Raw genomic sequence first — 26,387 nt, 5'->3', positions numbered from 1 at the left:
ATGCATAAATAAATTAAACATAACCAATCTTACTACGCAAGCGGAAATAGCATCATATCTATAAACATATAACCATTCATTCTTTTCCTAGGGTATCTTTTTTTTTTATCGATAACCAGGATATTATATTGCTTACAAAAGGAAAGTTTACATCCAAAAAGCTATTAAACAACCTGCCACTATATGGGGTTTCACCCCTACAAAACCAATTGAACCAAAATAAGACACTAGACCTATAGGACAAGCCACCACAAAAAAACCAACCATGCATACACAGAACCCCCACAAAAATCGACAGGCCCAAAAGACTTGTCTAACAAAACCATCCCAAGGCCTCTTCCCTTGAGAAGTTCGGAATGCCCTGGCTGGGGCCTACAACATGCGACTCCCTGCCTCCACCTGGCACTATACCTGGCCTTCCACCACACAGTGAACCGTGCTCCACCACCTTCATGTGCTTCCGTGGAATCTGATGGCAAACCAGAGGCCTCCCCTCCTCATCCAGAGGAGCTTCAGACTGAATTGGGGTCTTCTTCCCACATATCCTCACTCTCTCAGTCGGCCCCAACTTGCACACAAAATTCACCACATCCCTCCAACCCTTCCTTGCATTCTCAAGTTGAATCTCGACAGGTCGAGAAGCTGACCAAATCATGAATGGCTATAGCCCCCCTATATCCACGCCAATCCTCCACCATGGTTCTTCCAGCATCTTTAGCCCTTCACCAACAACAGCTCAAACCACCACGCCATCCAAACTGCCTGACCATTTAGGTCACAGAACCAAGGACACAACCCGCTGCACCTCCTCCGTCGACCCTCCCACTGACAAGGCCAAAGAAACAAACAATGACAAGATATCAAGGTTTGTTCGAGGATGGAAATCAGACACCATAAATTCCTCCCCGACCATCAACCACACTACCATCCAAAATACCTCCCCATCCACCCTAAACACATTCATCAATATATTACTCGAAATTAGGCCACGGAAAGCTGGCATCTAGCCGTCAGTCGACAAGGAAAAATTTGCCTCCATTCTGCCTCTCCTCCTCTCCAAAACTTGCACACACTAACTAGCCAAAAACTAGCAACTTTGAAATGCCAGGGAACCAAAATCCAAGGCCTTTAAAAATCCAACGCCATCATATGACATAATTACTCCACACAAAGTGCATCAAACCATGCATCATCACCAAGATAGCTCACCGATAGCCTCCATCATCACCTCCAAAGCCACTTGCAACACATTCATATATCACAATCCATGAGGGAAATTACTTCCCACAAGTCCAGTGTCAAAATAAACCACATCAAAAACAACTCGGGTTCTCTTCCCTTTCTTTAAGAAATTAAACCAAATTCATGAGAACATATATTTTGAAAGTCCTCAAATAAGCTAAAGTTGTTATCCAATGAGCCATTCGCTCCCACATTCGAAAGCTTGTCAACCTCGACATTTTCTTCCCTGAGAATGTGTGTCACCTTAAAGTCTTTGAACCCACACAAAAGAAATTTCATTCTTCTAATGTGTTTGTCTAGATGCCACGCCTCCATTTGACCTCTAGCTATCACGTTCACCACAATCTAAGAATCTCCCTCCATGTGGAGTTTCTTCACTCCCAATTTCTTATCCATTAGAATGGCTTATAAAGGCGCTTGACACTCAACATCATTGTTCGACCCATCCACCAATCTTTTAGCTCCAATGGCTAGGATGTTGCCACAATCATCCCGAGCTATGAGCCCAGCACCAGAGACCTTGGGATTTCCCCTTGAAGCGCCATCAAAATTGACCTTAGTCCAAACCTTATCTGGCAGACTCCACTTATGTCTTACTTCACCCACCCTCTGAGGATTAGTCGTCAAAAGCCCATTAGCAGGCCTATTTTCCTAGGGTATCTTAACATCATTACTTACTAGCAATAACACATAACACATCAATATCATGAAACCATTAAAATTTGTTACAACATTTACATTTTATCTCTTCTACCATGAGAATCATGAATTTTCAAACACTTATCTTATCATTTTCTCATTAGCTCTCTAAGTTCATTTTAAAGAACCAATACCAAGTATTCCTAATCCCCCATTTCTTCACTAACCATCTAACTCAATATGAATCAAAATAGAACTATCAACATATAAGCTTATCCAATTCTTTTCCTTTTATAATTTCATCATACATCCCATCAAGATAACATATACACAATCATTGACAAATCTAAACAATAAATGCTAGTTACTTACCAAATGAGATTACTTGTAACAAGATTATCTAATAGCACCATATCTACAATAAGGACACACATAGCTAACCATTTTAGATCTTATTCCATCTATACCTCTATCTCTCTTCTACCTAATTAACATTCCTTCTACATGTATCATATATTGATTACAACATCCTATTCCATTACAAAATCATAATCATGACTACCTCATTGTCTTGTCCTAATACATAAAAACACATGCTACAAGTACATAGCCTCTTTTACATTGCAATGTCATCATGAATCAATATACTATCTCAATACATAGAAATCAGCTCCGCATAAAGAAGAACCATAGAGTCCATACAAATCTACAACTACTCATTCTTTACATATTTCAAAGACATCTAACATTAAGGATTAACATCTTTTAATCAAATCATACATGATCATTAACGTATCCACTATAATCCACAAGATATACATAAGCTAATTCAATCGTATTACTCAATCATTTAATTCCTTTCTAATCTAGATTTACATACACATTGAATATTCATTTACAACGATTATGTCCAATACATTTCATTCTGAAATCAACCTAATACAAGTCCTAGTACATAGGTTCACAAGGTACTAATTACATAACTTTCTTTTCTACTACATCTTTCTCAAGATACAAATACACATGATATCAATTCTAATTACATGAATTATGCTCCAAAGATCCATCCACATGATGAGATAATGTAAATCCATATCCATGCATGCAAGCATCCAACAAAGAACATCCCAATGGAAGAAAGCATCAAATCACCTAACCATGTGGAACCAAATAGGATCAACCCCCCATGCTAGGAGATGACTTAAGGTTCCAACTCACACTCGAGACCTAAGATGACACCTAACAACCAAGGGATACAACATGAATTCACAAGACACCATCATATACAATATCCAATCACATCATAAGGCTAAATCAAAGCAACCAAACCTCAAAAGGTATAATCAATAAATCAAGGCATATGGATAATGGACACATGCAGGGAAAGAGAGTCATCACATGTTATCCTCATAAAGAAGGGGCCAAGCCTCACCCTGATAGACATGTGGAACCATCTCAACCTTGGAGCCATTCAAGGGAGATCAATTTACCGCTCCAATGATCCTCCCAAGCTCATCCTGAGTATCCCTCAAGGGATATAAGGTGGGACCACAAATTCAATTATTATCTTGTTTAGTGAATTCCTAGATACCCAAACCCACTAGTCAATTATTAAGATTATCACTTGAAATTACAAGAAAACTATTCATGTGGTTCCATAGGGCTAGACCCCCTCCTAGAGATTTAATGCTTGTGGCCTTGGTCCTAAACATGACAGAGCCCCCTCTCCCAACCATGGACCATAACTAGAGGGTAAAACATGCATCCAAAAGACATCATAACAACATCATGAAGGATCACAAATGATATAAAAAATAGTCACAGCATACTGAGAATAAACTGATCATAATAGAGGACATATAACCATACACATGGTATAAGCCTTCACTGAAACAATGCAGAAGAAGAGCCAAGCATAAATATAATCCAAGGATGAAACCAAATCCATGTCAAATCCTCTACAGTGAGGCAAAACACACACCACTAGAGCCATATAATCAATCCTCAATAGCGAGGAATTCTCCCTCTCATCGGAGCAAAACAATGCATATGAAACACCTCAATACTAAGGCACAATACATCAAGGACAACTCAGATAATGTCAACACAACCCACACATGCCTCTAGAGAATGCACAAATCCCAAAAAGACACTCACAAAGCTCAAACTGACCTTCCTAACCCCTCTGGAGCAGTTCAGTGCTCCTGAAATACATATCAATGCCCCTAGAATGTAGAGTGGCATTTTTGGTAAGTACATTAGCATTTTTGGTCTAGGTAGTAGCATTTTTGGTCCATACGATAGCTTTTTGGGTAGTTTCAGTAGCGTTTTTGGTGAAATTGCCAAAAATCAAGCAAAATGAACACCTAAGGTTAGGGCACTTGCCCAGATCTGCTTAGGGGTAAAAAACGACACACAAACTCAACCCAATAGGTCTAGAAGATTCAAAAATTGAAGAGAGAACTCAAAAATACAAAGTTGCAGACTCATGGACAGAAAACTGCATAGAAAACTTTCTCCCACTAAGCTCAAAATGACACCTAAAAAGTATAGCATCAAAGTGATATATAATGACTCTACAATAACCTCAAAGAGATAACACAAAAGATTCACAAGGATCAATTAAAAATTAAAAATCTCCTAAAAGGATCTATACCCCAAAATGTGCCATCACAATGTAATAAAGAGTCTCCCAACAAGCTACAGGGAGCCCAAAAACCCAAAATCTTAACTCTATAGAAAGGAAATACAACAAATGCAATACAAAAACATGTATAATCCTAGAAACAAGTTCAATAACCCTTGAAAACATAGGGAAGAGGAATCATAAGCATCCTCAGAGAAAGACAGTATCAACAAGTGATTTCTAGAAGTTTGGAAACAATGAATTGCAATTTCCTCTATTCCAATTTTCTTTCCTATTCAAATTAATTCTTTAATTTTAATTCCAATCTTCCCAAAACAAATCAAACAACATTCAGCAAGTAATCCTTGCACAGTCACAGAGAAGACATTGCATTTCCAGAATTCAAAATTCGAAGGAGAAGAAGAACCAACCTGCAAACGCAAATCCAATAATGATTGAAATTGAAGAAGAGAAAAATCCACATGCAATCCAAAACTCCAACAATCTTCAATCCAAGTTTGAAATCCAACTCCAGAAAATCTTCGAAAATCCAACCCCCGTGAATGCACAGGAAGTCCAAATATATCAAAAATCAAATTTCAAACTATAATAAAAGCCAACCAATCAAAATAATCCTAAAAATTATATAATATACCTACCCAAACATAAATTCGAGGTATATAATAAATAAATATATTATTTGCCTACCTCCCGCCACTCGGCCAATAAAATAAAAGGGTAAGTAGGTAATATCAAAATAAAATAACCAAGAAGAGTAAAAAGGCAATTAATAATATAATAGCTCAAACCCCAAAATTAATTATTATCCATGGGTAATAATATTATTTATTCATCCAATAAAATAATATGCCTTAGTCACATCATAAACTAAATGACAATAATTAAATAAATATTAATAAATAAATCATAATAAATCCAAAAAGGCAACCATTAAATAAATAACACTTAATAACTAAATAAATAAATATCAATAGAACTCCATAAATAAATAAAAACTAATTAAACAATAAATAAGAATTAAATAATTAATAAGCAATAAATTAAATCAATTAAACATAAATAAATGATAGATCAAATAAATCAATAAATCAAATAATTATGAAATCTCAACAATAAATTAAATAATCAATTAAACACTAGATCATTAAATAAATGGAAAAAAAATGAAATAAAATAAGATAAACATCAAAACCCAATAAATAAATAATCAAATAATATTATTATCTTAATCTAGCCACTTAATAAATTATGCAATAAAATCAATTATTAATTTAATTAAACAGTCATACTCACAAGACCACATAACAAGGGTCCTAACAACCACAATGCGCCATAAGACAATACTAACATGATTCAACTGACGAGGTGACAACTTAAGCCTAGAGTGTGTGAGGATAACACATTTCATCTCCAACAACTTGCCATTGGGATAAAGACATGCTCAGACTTGTGAGACCAGGTGGAGTCGATGTCTGGTACTTGTAATCCTGCATCCACCACTAAACACAACACAATATATATACAATACATATACATCATAAATGGTCAGGCAAGTGATAGAGAATCGCAATGTCATATCGTGCTCGCAATGAGTGATATTACATCGTCTCTAATCACGAAGACACTATAAGACAATCACAATATCGTTGCATCAACTCAGTCATCATAATCAAAGAGTAGGGTTGGCCTAATCATAATGTCATCAAAATCCCATAAGATATGATCCATTATGAATAATGAACACATATAAACCATCAAATATAGATCCATCATCATCCATTACAATCATGGAATCGGGTTAGTATATAACATGACACCATCAAATCATCATAAAATAGACTAGGCTTGATCAATACAATCCTTTGATGTACAAAAGATAAGTTGAATCAGGGAGAGACACTACAAAAGGAAAGACTTCTGAGTTAAGGACCAAAAACAAACATGAACCTATGACTCCCAAGGTCCAAATTCAAGCTCATTTTTGGAAAAGGTAAAAGCCAAGGTGAGTCTTCGACTCAATAATTTCAAGATCAAGAACAGATTGATGAAGCAGAACAAGAATAAAATGAAGATGAACCAGAGAATGAACAAGAATGGGAAGAAGGAGAATTTGATGAAGAGGAAGCACTTGGAATCCCAAGTACTTCTCATTCTCAAGAAATGCATGATGGTATTCCTCCTACATCATGTGATATCATAGGTACTACTTCAGTCTCTATTATTGACGTTGTTTTGTTGGGTTCTACTGTGTCATTTTCATCCCAAGATCCAAAAATACTTGTCATTCCTTTCACCTCCACAAGTGAATCAACCCTATATACACCTTGTTAAAACCTTGATATCATGTTCCTTCCTAATTTGTCTAAGGTTACTTCTTCCATGTTGGAAGATTTTGAGAATTTCATGTCAGAAACCTAGGTTCCTCCACATGTTTCTACTGCTTCAAATACACCTACCATTGTTACCTCTCTTCACCCATTGTTACTACTAGTATTCAGACACATGAGTTGGCTACATAAGTTTTGATTGCCAGAGTAGATGAAGACACATCATTTCCATCTTGTCTAGTGTCTAACACTCCTAAGAGGAAGAAGCAAGTCGTATCTGTAAATTATTTTGATTTTAATAAATTGGTGCTTGTTAAACCCAAGGGTAAGAAGAAGGCTAAAACTCTATCTCAAGTGAAGGTAGATGAATCAAAGAATAAATATGTGGAGATGGCTATTCCTCCTCTGGGAACAAATCTTGATAAAGTGCAGCCTACTGATTATATCATCATAAGAATTGATTTGGGCAAACAAATGCATGAAGGTATAGTAGAAGATGCTCAGACTTCTTCCCAGCACCTTGTGACAATGTTCAATGAAGAAAGATAAATTAAAGAAATGGGTTGATCATCTCATATAAGTCTTGGTCAAAATTACCAAATCATCAAAGGTAATTGAGTCATTCACTTCTTCACTAGATGAACAAGTTGTTATATAAGTTGAATAAGTAAATTCTCATGGGAGAATAGTGGGAGAATGGATGGATAGATTGTTGAGCCAGGGAACTCATCTCCTATGTTTAGGAGTCATTCTTATAAACAACTTGGAGGAGGTAAGAATTTAAATTGATAATACTTTAAATTTGGTTTTCAAATTAATTAGAAACGCATGAGGACTTCAACTCTTGGTTGAAGTTAGAGGATTTCTAGTTAGATATTTTGGTTGATAATGAAGTGAATCCTTTAAGGGAAATGTACATTGAGCAATGGGAGATACTAGAAAATTAGATGAATAATCTTGAGGTTCTTATCAAATATTTAAGGAAAGCACAAAAAGAATGTAATGATAAAGGGAAAGAGATCATCAAAAATATTTCATCTCTTCCTTGCACTTTCCTTGATGAGAATCAAAAGCATCTCCATGAAGATGCTATTGTTCAAGAATTCAATTTGCTAATTGGTGAAGAGGTTGATAAATAAATTTTCTCAATGTCCTCAATTGATAAGTTGATCAATATCCAAGTAAATCTGGATGATATAGCCTCGCTTCTAAAGAAGCACAAGAAACGTTGCTTGAGCCTCAAAGATTCTATCACCAGGGTCAAAGCCATCACAACTCACACTAAAGGACTCGATCAAGAATAGATGAAAGTAACTTTATAGAAGTTAAAGGAATTCATGAAGCAGGACCAGAATGGAGTGTCTGGTGACAGTAATTTTCATACTAGATGCATTTTCGAATAAGACATTGACACTTTAATTATCAATTTTTAATTTAGTTTTTGTACTTAGGCAATGCACGTGTCCAAAGTCAAATCGAACTCTACCTTTGACTTCGTCACAAATTAGTTGTAGTTTTCCTATTTTTATGTTGCACCTCTCTCCTATATAAAAGAGGTTTCTCATTGTAATTTGCCTCTATTGTGTTTAATATATATGTTGAAACTCTGCCAAAGTAAAAAGATAAGAAGTGAGACTTTGTGTTCCTTTTGTAATTTTACAATTTGATGAAATAAGAAGAAATCTTTCGATATCCAGACTTTGTGTTGGCTTCATTGGTGGTGTATGGTGAGAGTTCTCTTATGTCATTTTTATTATAAATTCTTATTTTACTCAAGTGAAGGCATGCTGAGAATATTATTAAAGCGTAGAGGAAATCGTTAATTTGTGAACTTTTTGTCATATCTTGGCTATTGTTGATAGAACAGGAATTGATGAGTTTGATATCAGTTTGAAGACTTTGTGCTTCATATTGGTACTTTTAAAATAAGTTCAGCTGAGATATATTTAGGTTATACTTTAAAGATTGTGTGCTTTATTGTGTCATATTGGGAAAGGAAGATTGTGGTTTGAAGAGTTTGAGATCTTGTCATTATTTTCAGAAAAATATTATCAAAAGTATAACCAGGAATCAGTATAAAGACTTTGTCCTTTGGATTTCCTGGTTATCACATTGGGTTACATAAGAAATTATTTGAAGAAAGGTTGATAGGAGAGCAATGATTTTAAGACTTTGAGCTTAAACACTCTTTCACGTCCTAGAGAAGCAACTGAGGACTTTCAACCCTTCATAGAAACTTTGCTTCTTTCCTTATCCATATTTTACTCATTCTTCCATTTAGAGTTAATTTATAACATCGAAAGTGTAAAATTATCATTGTTCTATATTGTAAATTATTTCCTAAAGTGAAAGGAAAAGAATAACATCTATCCTAAAAAAGAACATAGGATGATGGTCTTCCCATGCTTAGAATAGAAATTAAAGGTTGTATTTCATTTTAGTAAAACAGAGTAGAAAGTTAAAGGGGGAGTCTCCCCTTAGAAGAATAGGAGAGATTAAATCTCATGTTGTTGTGATTGAAACCATAATTTTGTAAATTCACATAGTTTACGAAATTTTCAACCAACAAACCTTTAAGATCATCATATGACCATGTGACCACTCCCTTATACTTTTCATAGAAATGTATCAGCCTATCTTTGTCATGTTGAGGAACATTTTTTCCCACCTTTAGCACCTTCTCTTTAGCAACCTTTAGCTCGGTATAGTCCCCTTTATCCAGTGTAAATTTCCTTTTACCATCCTGAGCATCATCATAGTCGAAGAGGTTCTCTAGGGTTATCAATCCCCCTAGGAGTTTGTTACTTCTGAGTTGAATAATTTGATCTTCATACGCTTTACCTATGGGATGCAATTGTTTAGCAAACTCATCGGATTATTAGATAAACATGGCTAATTGCTCATCATTTTCGAACACCTGCCAATTCTAATCATTGTCTGGAACTACTGGCCTCACGATGACTTGAACAGAGTGCTTATTTTCTAGCAAGTCAGAAGCAGGATCAAATTGAGACACTACTGTAGACAATCGGTCAAACACTACATTTTGCCTTCTGGGGATCCCTTGAATGTTAGAATCTTCAAAGATTTCTATTAGGTCCCATAGCCTGTGTTGATAGGAACGCATTCGGACATGCTTCGCTGCGGATTGGCCCCGGACTTGCTTCACTACCAACTCGGAGTCTCCAAGGACTCTCAACTGCTTGATACCCATCCACTTAGTAAGGTTCAGTCTGTGGGATAGCTCTTCATACTCTGCTTCACTATTTGAATAGGGGAATTGGAAACAAAGAGACCTGGGGGTGTGTTCTTTGGAGGGAGAAGTCAAACAAATTCCTGCTCTGGATCCCATCTTACATCTTACTCCATCAAAATGCAGGGTTCAAGGCCTAGAGCTTCAGTCCTCTTCAACTTTCAATCTATCTAGGGAGTCCTTTATGACTCTAGGGACTACCTAATCTTCATAGAATATTACATACGTACCTATACCGGTATCATGATAATTACCAAACGAGTCAAAATCAATGAATTCATTCATAAAAACCTCCTGCTTTGGTGTTCTATCATCGGTCACTTCATCTTCTAACAATTCTACGAGTTGCATCTCATCCTTATTAATGGAAGTGTGGGTTGCCTCAAAATTCATCAAGGCTTCATTAGCTATATGTTTAGAATGCAAGGGTTCAAACACAATTTTTAAGTTGGCTCCATGTTTGGTTCTCAGGATGAGATGTGACCAATCTAAGGAAAGGTATCTACTTGTCTTGGTGGTGTAATCTCTTGACAAGCAGCGGCCAAAAATAGGAGGGATATCAATTATTACAACTTATTGAGGGACTGTGATACTTGGACAAGCATACAAGGTCAGTGGGAGCTTCCGGATTATACATATGGCTTGGACCTTGTTTCCATCAAGTTACATGATACCTCTATCTAAAGGTTCATACTCTAACTTAAGAACCTTCGTTATTTATTTTGGCATCACTATAGTACTAGCCCCAAAATCAATCATAGAGTTATGAATCAACTTATCCCCAATGATAAGAGCTAAAAAGAAAGGATTTGGCTTGTATTTATCTACCTTTTCCTTGATAGATGCTCTATCTTTGTTGGTGAGTATTATGGTTGAGTATGACTAGTTCCCGAATTCAGCCCCTTTTCTTTGGTTGACATGGACCCGGTCACAGGCCCTGCTTGAGTCTTCTTTGCCTCACCCAATGCCTCTCACAACAAATATTTATGCTTGGGTATGGCAAGGGTATCTGATAAAGATGCATTCACAAGGGCTCTTTTTAGCTGCTCCACATCATTCAAAGTCATAGAGATAATCGCCTTCGACTCCTTTGGTTTGTAAGACATGACCTCTTTGGGCTTCTAGAAAGGAGGGACTACGATGGGTGAACTCATCGCTTTGCCAAGACCCATCTTGGGCTGCTGCACCATGGGCTCACCCATGAATCTACGCTTGGAATGAATGTTGTAATTAGATTGTACCTGAGCGGCCTTTGAGGTAGATGCAAAAGCATCATTGGAAAACACTACTTCCTCACCTTCCATCCATGAGAAAAGTGTGTGATCAGGGGTGATTCCTTAACTCCACTGCTCTGTGTCTTTTTGTTGGAAATTTCCTCATGGGTAGTTTCATGGCATATGAGCTTCATTGTAGGGAAAACACCATGCGATTGTATCATCTGCCAGGTTATTCTGATCAGTGACCAGCTCCATGCTTTGACTCAGTGATATAGCTTGCAGGGGGGCTAGGACCAGAATGATCTAGTTATTTGACTACGGTTGGGTAGCTTTAGCACCCCCTGATACTAGTTTTGCTGGAAAGGAGGCCTTTTGGTTTGATAATTCTGGAACGGTGGCCTTGCGGGAGCTGCCTGCTACCATTTTATGTTGATGATCTTGTTTGAAAAGGTTTGTAGAAAATTCTTCATGTCATTCACCTCGACATCTAGAGAAGAGGATGCAACCACATTGATATGTTGGGGATTAGGATAAATGTACATAGATTGTAGAGGTGTGACAATGCTTGGTGTAACTTCGATCGATGTGGGGACACATTTTTGAAAATACGGGCATGATGGGCCTGGGTGGAAGCTTTCCAGCATCAATAAGGTCATTCTCCTCCTGGACAACTACATTATATGCATCTAAAAGTCTTGTTCCACCCATCAACTAAATCATCATGGATATGTTGAACTTCAAAGCTTTGAGGTTGAAAACAAACGCCATATCCAATGGTGGGCATGCCATTGTGGGAATCCTTCGCCATGTCTTGTTGAATCTCATATTAAAGTCTATTATAGCTTCCTATAGATCCCACTTGATCCTAATTAGTTGCTGCAATAAGAAAGAGCGATCTCCTTTTTTAGTGAAGCACTCATATAAGGGATCTCTGAGCTAGTCCCAATCTACAATGGAGTTAGGTGGCAGAGAGCGATACCAATCTTGTGCTTTGCCTTTGAAAGATGCTGCTAGCAACCTCAAGGCCACATCTTTCTCTATGATATTGTGGATTGTGAAAATGTTTTCTACACCCTATAAGTGTTTGACAAGGGATTTAGAGTCCTCTCTAATGAAATTAGGTAGAGCTTTCAAGGCAGATGTGATAATTTGACCCCAGATCGCTGGAGGGGTTGGAGGGATAAGAGGACTCCCATTGTTCCATGTGACGTAATTCCTAGGAGGTTCGTGTGCTTTCTGTACATGAGCTTGCGATTGGGCTTGAGCTTGAACTCATGCTTGAATGGATCAGGGTTGGACTGACACCAAAGGAAGAACTAGCAGGTTGGGATTCAATGCAGATTGGGATCTAGTAATTGGCCTTTGACTCATACACCTACTTTTGATTCTTTCTTATTTTGGGTCCCACCGGACATGCCAAAAAAAGAATTGTTGATGCCTAAAATTACTCTTACACACACAACCTTATGAGAAACTCAATATTGGGGGACCTATGTTTTCTCACTGAGTAACCTCCAAGATTTTAGAAGTTGGCTCTTCATTTACTTTAGGGAGGAAAAGGGAAGAAAAGACATAAAATAAAACTACTCTAAGGCACTATGCCCAACTTTGAACTTTTGTCAAACAATCTGCATAGAGAACCTCATATATATGTGATTCTAAGGCCCATTCAACAGTCTACATGCCTCATGAACAATCACAGATACACCAAAATCCTTCAAAATGACATAAAGCAAAGCATGCCTGAATAATAAAAGATTATATAACATGATCCACATAGCGAAATTTAAGAATATATTACCAAAGTCAATACTGCATCTAAAATTGCACAGAAAACCATTGATGAACACTAAACAAAATAGTCTAAACAGCCAGAGGCATAGTTCAATTATTTTGATTCAAGAAACAGTAACAACATTAAGGCCAGAAATTATAGTCTAGAAGTCCTTTCATATATCTCCATAAAATTCCAAAAGTCCCTAATTATTACAAGCACTTAGAATTAAATAGAAGAGGTTCAAACCACCCACTCCTGTAGCTTTACCACCCATTATCAGGATCAGAATTGCCATCATAATTGTTCCCTCACAACAACCTGCTGAACATATCCAAAGCAATGCCCCAAAAATGGTTGGCGACCCCACATTGGTCACACTTTATAGGTGGCATCTTATCTACCATCATATGAACGCATGGAGTCCTCCACCTTCCCTCTAAAATGACACGTGAGAGCAGGACGAGGAGTCTTCTCCTTGAGAAAAACTGCAAACTCAAAACACCCGCAAAGCAAGTACATGTTTCTTAAAAGGCCTCCCTTCAAACTATGGATAGAACTCACAAGAATTAAAAAGGAATGTCATGTGGCCTTCAAGCAGGGCTCTACTGCAAAAGAAAAAGAATACTACCCAAAATGTGCTTCGTGTCGGCACGTGGCAAATGCGCATGAACTAAAAACTGTGACCCTTTTACTTATTTAATAAAAATGAAAGCCACAAACTTAGACAAAACAAAAGGGCCTTTTATGGGCCAATGTGGATTATAAATCTACAGGTTTCTATGAGAAATGTGTGTTAGGTAAGCAAAATATATCATTATTTCATAGAGGAACTTATAATGCAAAGAGACCAGTAGATATTGTTCATTTAGATGTTTGTAGTCTAATGGATGTTAATTATTTGGGTAAATCTTGAGATTGTGTTTCCTTCATTGATGATGTCTCAAGGTACAAAAATTTATTTAATGCATTCTAAATCTTATGTTTTCATCTAAAGTTTTCACTAAGTGTAAATAATTTAAGGCTTTAGTTGAGAACCATTCAAATAATAAGATAAAAGTGTTGAGATACGACAATGGGGATGAATATTGTTCCAGGGAATTTGATGAGTTTTTTAAGCATGAAATTATTATTCAATAGAATACTGATCCTTATACTCAGCAAAAAAATGGGGTGGCAAAAAGAATAAATCGTATCTTGATGGAAATAGCTAGGAGCATGTTGAGTGGTGTTAATCTTGATAGATTCTTTTAAGAAGAAATTGTAGGTATTGCTTGTTGTTTCATTAATATACATCCTCACTCAAATCTTGTTGATAAAACTCCTTGTTAAGTGTGGGTAAGTAGAAAGCCTTCAGTTTCGCACTTAAGTGTCTTTAGTTGTGAGGATTTTCTCCATGCACTTTTGGAGAAGCGGTCTAAACTAGATCAAAAAGCTCATAAATGCATCTTCATTGGTTACAATCAGAATCTAAAGGATGTCAGCTTTGGAATTCTCTAACTCATTAAATGATCTATTCTAGCGAGGTGATTTTCATGGAGTTGAGAGCTTACTTGGGTGAAGAATAACCAAAGGAGAAGGATAAGACAAAGATATTGCACTTTGAGATAAATATTGAGAAGCAAGAAGATGAACATGTAGAATAACAATTAGATGGATTTGAGGATGGAAAAGAAGAAAATGGTTCGGAGAGTTTAGATGATGTGCTAAATGAACACAAAGAGAAAGATTAAAAGGTAGAACCCATTACTCTTACCTTTCTGGGTTCCGGGACAAATCTTGTGTTTACCGATTGGTTTTCCTTCATTTCCGGAGCAGTTTCTTGTTGTGTGGATCTATTTGGGGTCTTGTCTGATGTTGTTTAGTGTGTGGCTAACCTTCCTACTGATCCACACTACTAGGTTGTTATTTTTCAGAGAAATTTCTTTCATTCTTAGGGTCGACCTAGTTACATGATTTATTTTCATGCATTGGCAAATGTAATCTTTTGTGGCTAACCCGGATATGTTCCGGAGGGTATATATTGGGTATTACATAATCATTTGTAGGAGGAGAGGAATTAGGAATCAAAATAAAGATTTAGATTGGTGATTAATGATCTGGTTGACTCTGAGAGTTCTAGATGGATTGTATCTGGTTTGTAGCCTACATGCAATCGGTTAACTGTCAGATGTTCTATGATGATTGTATGATGATAACTGGTTGGTTGTCAGAGGTTCTAAGATAATAACATGATCTGTTTCTAAAATATTTCTATATTTTATTGTTTCTTTCATTGTATTACTCTTGCTACATAAGCCGGTCAGTTCTCTTTTTAGGGTATACCGGTTATGGTTGCATCAATTGGTATCAGAGTTGGTTATGAACCAATTGGTGGAAGAGTTATTTGTGAACCTTGAGGCATTCCTTTGGGTGCACAGGTCACCGATAGGAGGTAGGTTGCATGTGTGTTCAATAGATTGTCGAGTGAGAGGCAATTGAAACCGGTAGTCAGATCGTCGAGTTGAGGCAGTTCACTGAAGCCGAAGAGGAGATGCCGCCTAGAAGGATGAACCGTTGGAGGGTAGAGAAGATGATGGAGGAATTCAAGAATGAGATGAGGAACGAAATTCAAAATGCATTGGCTGGTTTGCAGAGGAATCTAGAATTTGAGGATGAGTATAAAGAATCTGGTGAAGAGCCCGAAGCGAAAGAGGCTAAAGGACCAAAAGATGGAAGAGAGGAAAGATTCTTGAGAGTGGTGGCACAAGCGAGTAAAGTTCATAAAGTGGAAGTTCCAAACTTTTCCGAAATACTAAACCTAGAGGATCTGATTGATTGGATCAGAGAGTTGGATTAATTTGAATATAAGGATGTCAAGGATCCACAGAGAGTCTAGTTGGCATAGACTAAGTTGAAAGGGCATGTTGCCTTATGGTGGAAAGAATTACAGAAGGACAAAGTGGAGAATGGAGAAATGAAGATCACCCGGTGGAGACAGATGGTTGCAATATTAAAGGCCAAGTTCATACCAGGAGAGTATGAGTTGGAAATGTTCAAGAAGTTGCAGAATCTGAAATAGAGAAACATGACTGTGAAAGAGTATACTGAGGAATTCTAGAAGGTGATGATTAGATCTAGACATAGAGAGATGAATAGAGAAAAGGTAGCAAGATACATAAATGGACTTGCATTTAACATAAATGGATGAGATGAGTATGTTGAGGGTTTCCACATTTGAAAAAGCTTACCAGTATGCTTTAACGGTCGAGGAGAAGATGAGAAGAAGACAAGTGAATAACCCTAGAGGGAAGGAGAGATTCAAGGGGATGATAAGTATAGAGAAGCAGAATGTTGAAGAAGAATCAAAACCTAAGTGGAGTAAAGAACTGGAACATAAAACATAGAGAAAAGTTAGTGGTAGTACTAGCAAAGAATTTCCCAGCAAATGTTTCAAGTGTGAAGAAACCAGACATAGATTTTATGAATGTAAGTAGGGAATGGCAAGAAGTTATGTTGAAAATGAGGAACTGGAAGGTGAACCTATAGAAACTAACTATAAACTAGAGCAAGGAGAATCCCTTATGTTCAGAAGAGTCATGATGAATCAAAGCAGTGAAGATACCGTATCTACTCAGAGAAAGAGTCTTTTCCAAACTGTGTGCAAATTAGGTGGTAAGTGTTGTAAGGTTATTATGGATAGTGGGAAAGCTGATAATTTGGTATCTAAGGAGATGGTAGTGAAGCTTGGATTGAAGAGGCTTGAGCATCCTTGTCCCTGCAAGGTAAGTTGGTTATAAGATGATCAAAAGTTAGAAGTAAAGGAACAATGTTTGGTGAATTTTAATATTGGGCCTTTTAGGGATGAGGTCTTGTGTGATGTTGTATCTATGAGTGCTTGTCATGTCTTGTTGGGAAGACCTTGGCAGTTTGATAGAGGAGCTATTTATGACTATAGAAGAAACCTAATCACTATTAAGAAAGATGGGTAGAAGTTCACATTGACTTCTTTGAAGGAGAAAGAGAAGGAGGTGAAGAACCTGAAACTCGAGAGAAGTTGCAATATTTAGAAACCAGTTGCAGAAGTTATACCGAAAGATGGCATGAGTTTAAAGATGGATCTGATAGATAAGCCTGGTGGACAGATAGAACCGGATGATAGAAATCTTATGGTGACAAACCGAATGAAATCTTATGGCAGAAAAAAATCAAAGTAGTAGAAGAAAGAGAGTAGTAAGCAGAGACAATGTGTAGCTCTGAAACAAAAGAAGAGAAACAAAGAGAGTCAGGGGCTAGAGAATATGGTTGAGATCCCAAAGGAGCCAAAGAAGCGGTTTGCAGATAAGGAAGATGTTTAGATCATAAACAAGGATGGGGTATTTATCCCAAATCCTTTTCTATGTTCATGAGTTGCCTATAATGGAACATCTCTTTCTACCTAGGGTGTCTGATGCAGGGGCATCCCCAGTCTAGGAGCAATCTTGCATCAATCAAAAATATTTCCTTTCAATTTAGTTCTTGTTAAGTTCAGTGTGCAATTTTTTGTGTTCCTACCAGTAGGTGCCAGTAGTTATTTTCTTTTCATTTCAGATCCTATTTTTTCAATTCCCAAGCTGGTTCAAGTGCTTAATTCCAAATTTTCAGTCCATTTGGATTCTTTTTCGGCTAGTTATCACTCTTGGTTTAACTATTTTTGGGTTCTAGGACAGTTCTTGTGCTTACCAATTGGCTTTCCTTCATTTTTGAAGCAGTTTCTCAGCATGTGGATCTATTTGGGGTCTTGTTTGATGTTCTTTGGTGTGTGGCCGACCTTCTTGTTGATCCGCATTTCTTGGTTGTTATTTTCTGGCAAAATTTATTTCATTCTTAGGGTCGACCTAGTTACACGTTTCATTCTCCTACATTGGTAAATGTAATCTTTTGTGGCCGACCCGGATATGTTCTGGAGGGTATATATTGGGTATTATGTAGTCATTTATAGGGGGAGAGGAAGTAGGAATCAGAATAAAGATTTAGATTGGTGATTAGTGATCTGGTTGACTTAGAGAGTTCCAGATGGATTGTATCTGGCTTGTAGCCTGCATGTAACCGGTTAACTATTGGATGTTCTATGATGACTGTATGATGATAACCAGTTGGTTGCCGAAGGTTCTAAGATAATAAAATGATCTGTTTTTGAAATCTTTCTATGTTTTATTTTTGCTTTCATTGTGTTACTCTTGCTGCATAAGCCAGTCAATTCTATTTTGAGAGTTTACTTGTTATGACTGCATCAATTGGTTTCAGAGCTGGTTATGAACCAGTTGGTGGAAGAGTTATTTGTGAATCTTGAGGCATTCATTTGGGTGGACAGATCATCGATTGGAGGCAGGCTACATGTGTGTTCAATAGATCACCGAGCGAGAGTCAATTGAAACTAGTAGTTAGATTATCGAATTAAGGTAGTTCACTAGAGTGGAATACGAGATACAGCCTAGAAGGACGAACCCCTAGATGGTAGAGAAAATGATGGAGGACTTCAAGAATGAGGTGAGGAATGAAATTCAAAATGGATTGGCTAGTTTGCGAAGGAATCCAGAATGTAAGGATTAGTATGAAGAAGTTGGTGAAGAGCTTGAAGTGGAAGAAGTTGAAGAACCAGAAGATGGAAGAGAGGAAAGATTCCTCAGAGTAGTGGCGCAAGCGAGTAAAGTTCATAAAGTGGAAGTTTCAAGCTTTTCTGGAATGCTGAACCCGAAGGATCTAATTGATTAGATCGGAGCATTGGAGGATTACTTTGAGTATAAGGATGTCAAGGACCTGCAGAGAGTCCAGTTGGCACAGACTAAGTTGAAAGGGCATGTTTCCTTGTGGTGGAAAGAATTGTAGAAAGACAGAGTGGAGAATGGAGAAATGAATATCACCTAGTGGAGACAGATGGTTGCAAGATTAAAGGCCAAGTTCATACCAAGAGACTATGAGTTGGAATTGTTCAAGAAGTTGCAGAACCTGAAATAGAGAAACATGGCTATGAAAGAGTATACTAAGGAATTCTACAAGGTGATGATTAGATCTGGACATAGAGAGATGGATAGAGAAAAGGTGGCAAGGTACATAAACAAACTTGCTTTTAACATTCAGGATGAGATGAGTATGTTGAGGGTTTCCATAGTTGAAGAAGCTTACCAGTATGCTTTGAAGGTTGAGGAGAAGATGAGAACAAGACAACCAAATAACCCTAGAGCAAGGAGAGATTCAAGGGGTAGATGAGTACAGAGAAGAAAAATATTAAAGAAGAATCAAAACCTAAGTGGAGTAAAGAACCAGAATAGAAAACACAAAGAAAAGGTAGTGGCAGTACCAACAGAGAATTTCCTGACAAATGTTTCAAGTGTGGAGAAACTGGACATAGATTTTACGAATGTAAGTAGGGAATGGTAAGAAGTTGTGTGACAAATGAGGAACTAGAAGGTGAATCTATTGGAACTGACTATACACCAGAGCAAGGAGAATCTCTTATGTTTAGAAGAGTCATGATGGAGCATAGCAGTGAAGATACCAGATCTACTCAGAGAAAGAGTCTTTTGTGGACTGTGTGAAATTCAGGTGGTAAGCGTTGCAAAGTTATTGTGGATAGTGGAAGTACTAAGGATTTCATATCTGAGGAGATGGTAGTGAAGCTTGTATTGAAGAGGCTTGAGCATCCTTGGCCTTACAAGGTAAGTTGGTTATAAGATGATCAAAATTTAGAAGTAAAGGAACATTGTTTGGTGAATTTTAATATTGGGCCTTTTAGGGATGAGGTCTTGTGTGATATTGTATCTATGAGTGCTTGTCATGTCTTGTTGGGAAGACCTTGGCAGTTTGATAAAGGAGTTATTTATGACTCTAGAAGAAACCTAATCACTATTGAGAAGGATGGGTAGAAGTTCACATTGACTTCTTTGAAGGAGAAAGAGAAGGAGGTGAAGAACCTAAATCTCGAGAGAAGTTGCAGTACTGAGAAACCAATTGCAAAGGTTATATCGGAAGATGGCATGATTTTATAGAAGGAAATGATAGATAAGCCTGATGGACAGATAGAACCGGATGACAAAAATCTTATGCTGACAAACCGGATGAAATATTGTGGCAGAAACAAATTAGAGTTGCAGAAGAAAGAGAGCAATAAGAAGAGACAATGTGTAGATTTGAAACAAAAGAAGAGAAACAAAGAGATTCAGGGGTTAGAGAATCCGGTTGAGATCCTGAAGGAGCTAAAGAAGATGTTTGTAGAGAAGGAAGATTTTTGGATCAGAAATGAGCATGCGGTATTTATCCCAAATCCTTTTTGATGTTCATGAGTTGCCTCTCATGGAACATCTCTTTCTACCTAGGGTGTTTTGATGCAGGAGCATCCCCAGTCTATGAGCAATCTTCCATCAACCAAAAATATTTCCTTTCAGTTTAGTTCTTATTCAGTTCAGTGTACAATTTTCTGTGTTCCTGTCGGTAGGTGTCGGTAGTTGTTTTTTTTTCATTGCAGATCCTTTTTTCAATTTCCAAGATAGTTCATGTGCTTAATTATAGATTTTCAGTCCATTTGGATTCTTTTTCGGCTAGTGATCGCTCTCGGTTTGACTGTTTCTGGGTTCTGGGATAATTCTCATGCTTACCGGTTGGTTTTCCTTCATTTCTGGAGCAATTTTTTTAGCATGTGGACCTATTTGGGGTCTTGTTCGATGTTGTTTGGGATGTGGTTGACCTTCCTTCTTATCTACATTTCTTGGGTGTTATTTTCTAGAGGAATTTATTTCATTCTTAGGGCCGACCTAGTTAGACATTTCATTTTCCCGCATTGGTAAATGTAATCTTTTGTGGCCAACTCGAATATGTTCTGGAGGGTATATATTAGGTATTATGTAATCATTTGTAGGGGAGAGGAAGTAGGAATAGGAATATAGATTTATATTGGTGATTAGTGATTCAGTTGACTCTAAGAGTTCCAGATGGATTGTATCTAGCTTGTAGCCTGCATGTAACCGGTTAACTGTCGGATGTTCTATGATGATTTTATGATGATAACCGATTGGTTGTCAGAGATTCTAAGACAATAATATGATCTATTTCTGAAATATTTCTTTTTTTATTATTGCTTTCATTGTGTTACTCTTTCTGCATAAGTCGGTCAATTCTCTTTTAAGGGTTTACCAGCTATGGTTGCATCAATTGGTATCAGAGCTGGTTATGAACCGATTGGTGGAAGAGTTGTTTGCATACCTTGAGGCATTCCTTTGGGTGGATAGATCATCGATTGGAGGTAGGTTGTGCGTGTGTTCAATAGATCATCGAGTGAGAGGCAGTTGAAATTAGTAGTCAAATCGTCGAGTTAAAGCCGCTCACCGGAGCGGAAGAGGAGATGTCGCCTAGAAGGATCAACCCCCAGAGGGTAGAGAAGATGATGGAGGACTTCAAGAATAAGGTGAGGAACAAAATCCAAAATGCATTGGCTGGTTTACAGAGGAATCTGAAATCTGACGATAAGAATGAAGAAGCTGGTGAAGAGCTTGAATCAAAAGAGGTTGAAGGACCGGAAGATAGAAGAGGAAATATTCCTAAGGGCAGTGGTGCAAGTGAGTAAATTTCATAAAGTGAAAGTTTCAAACTATTTCGGAACACTGAACCCAAAGGATCTGATTGATTAGATCAGAGATTTGGAGGATTACTTTGAGTAAAAGATGTCAAGGACCCACAAAGAGTCTGATTGTCATAAGCTAAGTTGGAAGGGTGTGCTACCTTATGGTAGAGAGAATTGCATAAAGACAGAGTGGAGAAATGAAGATCACCCGGTGGAGACAGATGGTTTCAAGATTAAAGGCCAAGTTCATACTGGGAGACTATGAGTTGGAACTATTCAAGAAGTTGCAGAATCTGAAATAGAGAAATATGACTGTGAAAGAGTATACTGAAGAATTCTACAAGGTGATGATTAGATCTAAACATAAAGAGATGGATAGAGAAAAGGTGGTGAGGTAAATAAATGGACTTGCATTTAACATTCAAGATGAGATGATTATGTTGAGGGTTTCCACAGTTGAATAAGCTTACCAGTATGCTTTGAAGACTAAGGAGAAGATGAGAAGAAGACAGTCAAATAGCCCTAGAGGGAAGGAGAGGTTCAAGGGGCAGATGAGTACAGAGAAGAATAATGTTGAAGAAGAATCAAAACCTAAGTGGAATAAAGAACCGGAATAGAAAACACAAATAAAAGGCAGTGGCAATACCAACAAGAGAATTTCCCGGCAAATGTTTCAAGTGTGGATATACCAGACATAGATTTTATGAATACCGGATCTACTCAGAGGAAGAGTCTTTTATGGACTGTGTGCAAATCAGGTGGTAAGTGCCGCAAGGTTATTGTGGATAGTTGGAGTACTAATAATTTGGTATCAAAGGAGATGGTAGTGAAGCTTGGATTGAAAAGGCTTGAGCATCCTTTTCCTTACAAGGTAAGTTGGTTCCAAGATGATCAAAAGTTAGAAATGAAGGAATAGAGTTTGGTGAATTTTAATATTGGGCCTTTTAGGGATGAGGTCTTGTATGATGTTATATATATGAGTGCTTGTCATGTCTTGTTGGGAAAACCTTGGCAGTTTGATACATGAGCTATTTATGACTGTAGAAGAAACCTTATCACTATTGAGAAGGATGGGCAGAAGTTCACATTGACTTCTTTGAAGGAGAAAGAGGAGGTGAAGAACCTGAATCTCAACAAAAGTTGCAATACTGAGAAACCAGTAGTGGAGGTTATACCAGAAGATGGCATGAGTTTACAAAAGGATCTGACAGATAAGCCCGATGAAAAGATAGAACCGGATGACAAAAAGCTTATGGTGGCAAACCAAATTAAATCTTGTGGCAAAAACAAATTAGAGTTGCAGAAGAAAGAGAGAAGTATGCAGAGACAATGTGCAGATCTGAAACAAAAGAAGAGAAACAAAGAGAGTCATGGGTTAGAGAATCCGGTTGAGATCCTGAAGGAGCTAAAGAAGAGGTTTGCAGATAAGGAAGATGTTCTTCTCATAAATAAGCATGGGGTATTTATCCTAAATTTTGAGTTGCCTCTCATGGAACATCTCTTTCTACCTGGGGTGTTTGATGCAAGAGAATCCCCAGTCTATGATAAATCTTGCATCAACCAAAAATATTTCCTTTCAGTTTAGTTTTTTGTTCAGTTCAGTGTGTAGTTTTTTGTGTTCCTATCGGTAGGTGTCGGTAGTTGTTTGATTTTCATTGCAGATCCTATTTTTTAATTTCCAAGCTAGTTCATGTGCTTGATTCCATATTTTCAGTCCATTTGGATTCTTTTCCGGCTAGTTATCGCTCTCGGTTTGACTGTTTCCGGGTTTCAGGACAGTTCTTGTGCTTACCGATTGGTTTTCCTTCATTTCCAGAGCAGTTTCTTGGTATGTGGATCTATTTGGGGTCTTGTACGATGTCATTTTGTGTGTGGTAAACCTTCCTACTTATCCACACTTCTCGGTTGTTATTTTATTGAGGAATTTATTTCATTCTTAGGGCCGACCTAGTTACACATTTCATTTTCCTGCATTGGTAAATGTAATCTTTTGTGGCCAACCTGGATATGTTCTGGAGGGTATATATTGGGTATTATGTAATCATTTGTAGAGGGAGAGGAAGTAGGAATCGGAATAAAGATTTAGATTGGTGATTAGTGATCCATTTGACTCTGAGAGTTCCATATGGATTGTATCTGGCTTGTAGCCTGCATGTAACGGGTTAATTGTTGGATGTTCTATGATGATTGTATGATGATAACTGGTTGGTTGCCAGAGGTTCTAAGACAATAATATGATCTATTTCTGAAATATTTTTATATTTTATCGTTGCTTTTGTTGTGTTACTCTTGTTGCATAAGAGGATCAGTTCTCTTTTGGGGGTTTACTGGTTATACCTACATCACTTAGGAGTGAGGAGGATCATTATGTTAACATTAAGGTTATTAATGAATAAATACAAATTATTTTTATATATGGTCATGACATGATGTTTATTGGTAACAACAAGGTGATGGTTAAAGAGCTCAATGTTCAACTTTCTAGAAAAATTAATTTGAAGGACTTGGGGATTTCAAAGTATATTTTTGTGATGGAGATCAATAGAGATTCGGTTCATAAAAAGCTTTGGTCAAGTTAGAGTATGTTGATACTATGTTGCTATGGTTTAATATGGATGATTGTAAACCAATTACTATTCCATTTTTGGTTGGTACTAAATTGAGTTTAGACATGTGTCCTAGTTTTGAGGATGATTTTGTGGATATGCCTAATGTTCCTTATGCTATTTTCCTTCATAGTTTGTGAACCAAGGGAAAACAATGCAATGGTGTAAAGGTTAGTTTAAATCCAAATAAACACAAGCATTCAAATAAAACATCAAATAACCTTATACCTTTGCAATGAAGCCACTTGTTCCTCTGATTGGACCTTGGATGAAATCAAGGATATGCCCTCCTCAACTTGTTTGGATTGGTCCTGAGTAGATATGTGGATTGCTCTCTACACACAGCAACAATATGGATGATAGCTTGATTGATGAGTGGATAATTGGCTATGTATGGAGCAAAAAAGACTATAATGTGGATGCTATGAGGATGATGTTAAACCTATACTAGTAGCATGAGATTGCACAAATGATGGATGCAAAATGAATGGGAGGAGACCTGAATTTATAGATATGAGGAAGAAGGAATGGAGGGCCAAGATTGATTTGGAATGAAGGGTGAGGATTGAAGGAAAATGATGAAAGGGATTGAGAGGACAAGGTTTGAGATTCAAGAGATTTTCCATAAAGACATTTCTTATCTCCACACACCTAGAGGTACATAAGGAAGAGATCTGCCAGGTACATTGGGAGAATAAAAAGGAATTTAAAATTCGTTGGGAGAGGACAAGAGAATTAAAAATTCTCAAACAATGGATTGCATGGGAGAAAGAGGAAAGAAAATAAATTTAAAATTCCTTGGGAAGTGAGGGAGCGTGGGGAATGGAAGAATTTGAAATCCTTCAAATGACCAAAGTTGGTGCATTTAAAGTTTGGAAGGTGAGAAGAGACAAGCCATTTATGGCAAGAGGTTAACTTTCTCCTAATCATGTTTTTTATCAATAAAGTAGTGAGAAAAAGGGCACTGGCCCTTTACATAGCAAAACTATTAAAAATCATAGCACAGAAACAACACTATAACAACAATTAACAACAACTATCAGCAAAAAGGAACCAAGTCTTTAGGAATCAAAAACAACAACAAAAAACAAAAAACAAACTACAAGTATGCTTTGTCCACCCCAGTGGCATCCATAGCATTGTTTCATTCATTTGACAAGAACTTGTAGAGGTCCCTAGCCTCTTTCTTGTCCTCCTCAGTGTCTACATAGTGTTCCCTCAGCAAAGAGAGGGTGAGTACGAAGCTATGTAAAACCTAGACATGGAATTTGTTAAGGCCTGCCATTTGGGCTTCCCAAGCCTCCATCTTGTTCTTGATCCGGTTGACATCCTCCTTGATAGTCTAGAAATCAAGCATAGGGCTAAGGTTTTCAATTCTCTGTGTGATGTCTAGCACATCTATGCTTAGCTTTTCCATTTGTTGGAGAGTAGAGACCTCCTGGGGGTTCTCAACAATCATGTCATCCGTAGTTTCTTCGGTCTCTTTGGGCACACCACCAGCAAGGGAGTTATCACTATCATTAACTAGGCCCATCACTTGTTCAGTCATTTTTAATTACAAGTTCAAATTACCAAATTCCAGGGCTTTACTATCAGAGATTTCCACACCCATAAGACCCTTAGTGCTCATGTTCATAGGGGTCGTATCCTTAACATCAATGGGGTCCTGGATTTGCATTTTAGAGATACTCATGTCAACGTAACCAACAGTGGTTAGAACCATGGGGTCCCCAATCGCATTCACATCCACAACATCCCCATCAAGGGCCCCCATAGTGGTATTAGGGCCCTCTTCCATCTTGTCCCCAATGGGGTCCTCCTCAGAGTCCAGATTCTTGATCACTGGGGTCTTCTTTTTGTGGATTTTGGAAGGAAGTCTGGAGGATCTCCTTTTAACCTCAGAATCTGGGGAAGGATTTTTGTTCTTAGTATCCTCAAAGGAAGAATTGTCATCAAAGACAATGTGTTTGCATTTAGCGGGGGTTTTGCCTTTGCCCTTGGATAGGAAGCAGGAAGCACTGGGAGAGGTAGAAAGAGTTAAACTAGGGGATACCACCAATAAGGAAACAACCAAGGCATAAGAAGGCAGGGACATGGTGGTCGTAGA

General features: G+C 37.5%; 1 protein-coding gene across 1 annotated transcript; it reads right to left on the bottom strand.

Annotated features, from left to right (window-relative positions):
- Positions 1–9,781: 9,781 nt before the first annotated feature.
- LOC131076454 (uncharacterized) lies at positions 9,782–10,207 on the bottom strand. The gene has a single exon (XM_058013638.2). The coding sequence runs from the start codon at positions 10,205–10,207 to the stop codon at positions 9,782–9,784; it is 426 nt and encodes a 141-aa protein (XP_057869621.2).
- Between the last annotated feature and the right edge of the window lie 16,180 nt (positions 10,208–26,387).

The sequence above is a fragment of the Cryptomeria japonica genome, chromosome 5, assembly GCF_030272615.1.
Source record: "Cryptomeria japonica chromosome 5, Sugi_1.0, whole genome shotgun sequence".
Lineage (NCBI taxonomy): Eukaryota > Viridiplantae > Streptophyta > Pinopsida > Cupressales > Cupressaceae > Cryptomeria > Cryptomeria japonica.
Note: the sequence above shows the minus strand (reverse complement) of the source record. Positions and strands in the feature narration are given on the sequence as shown.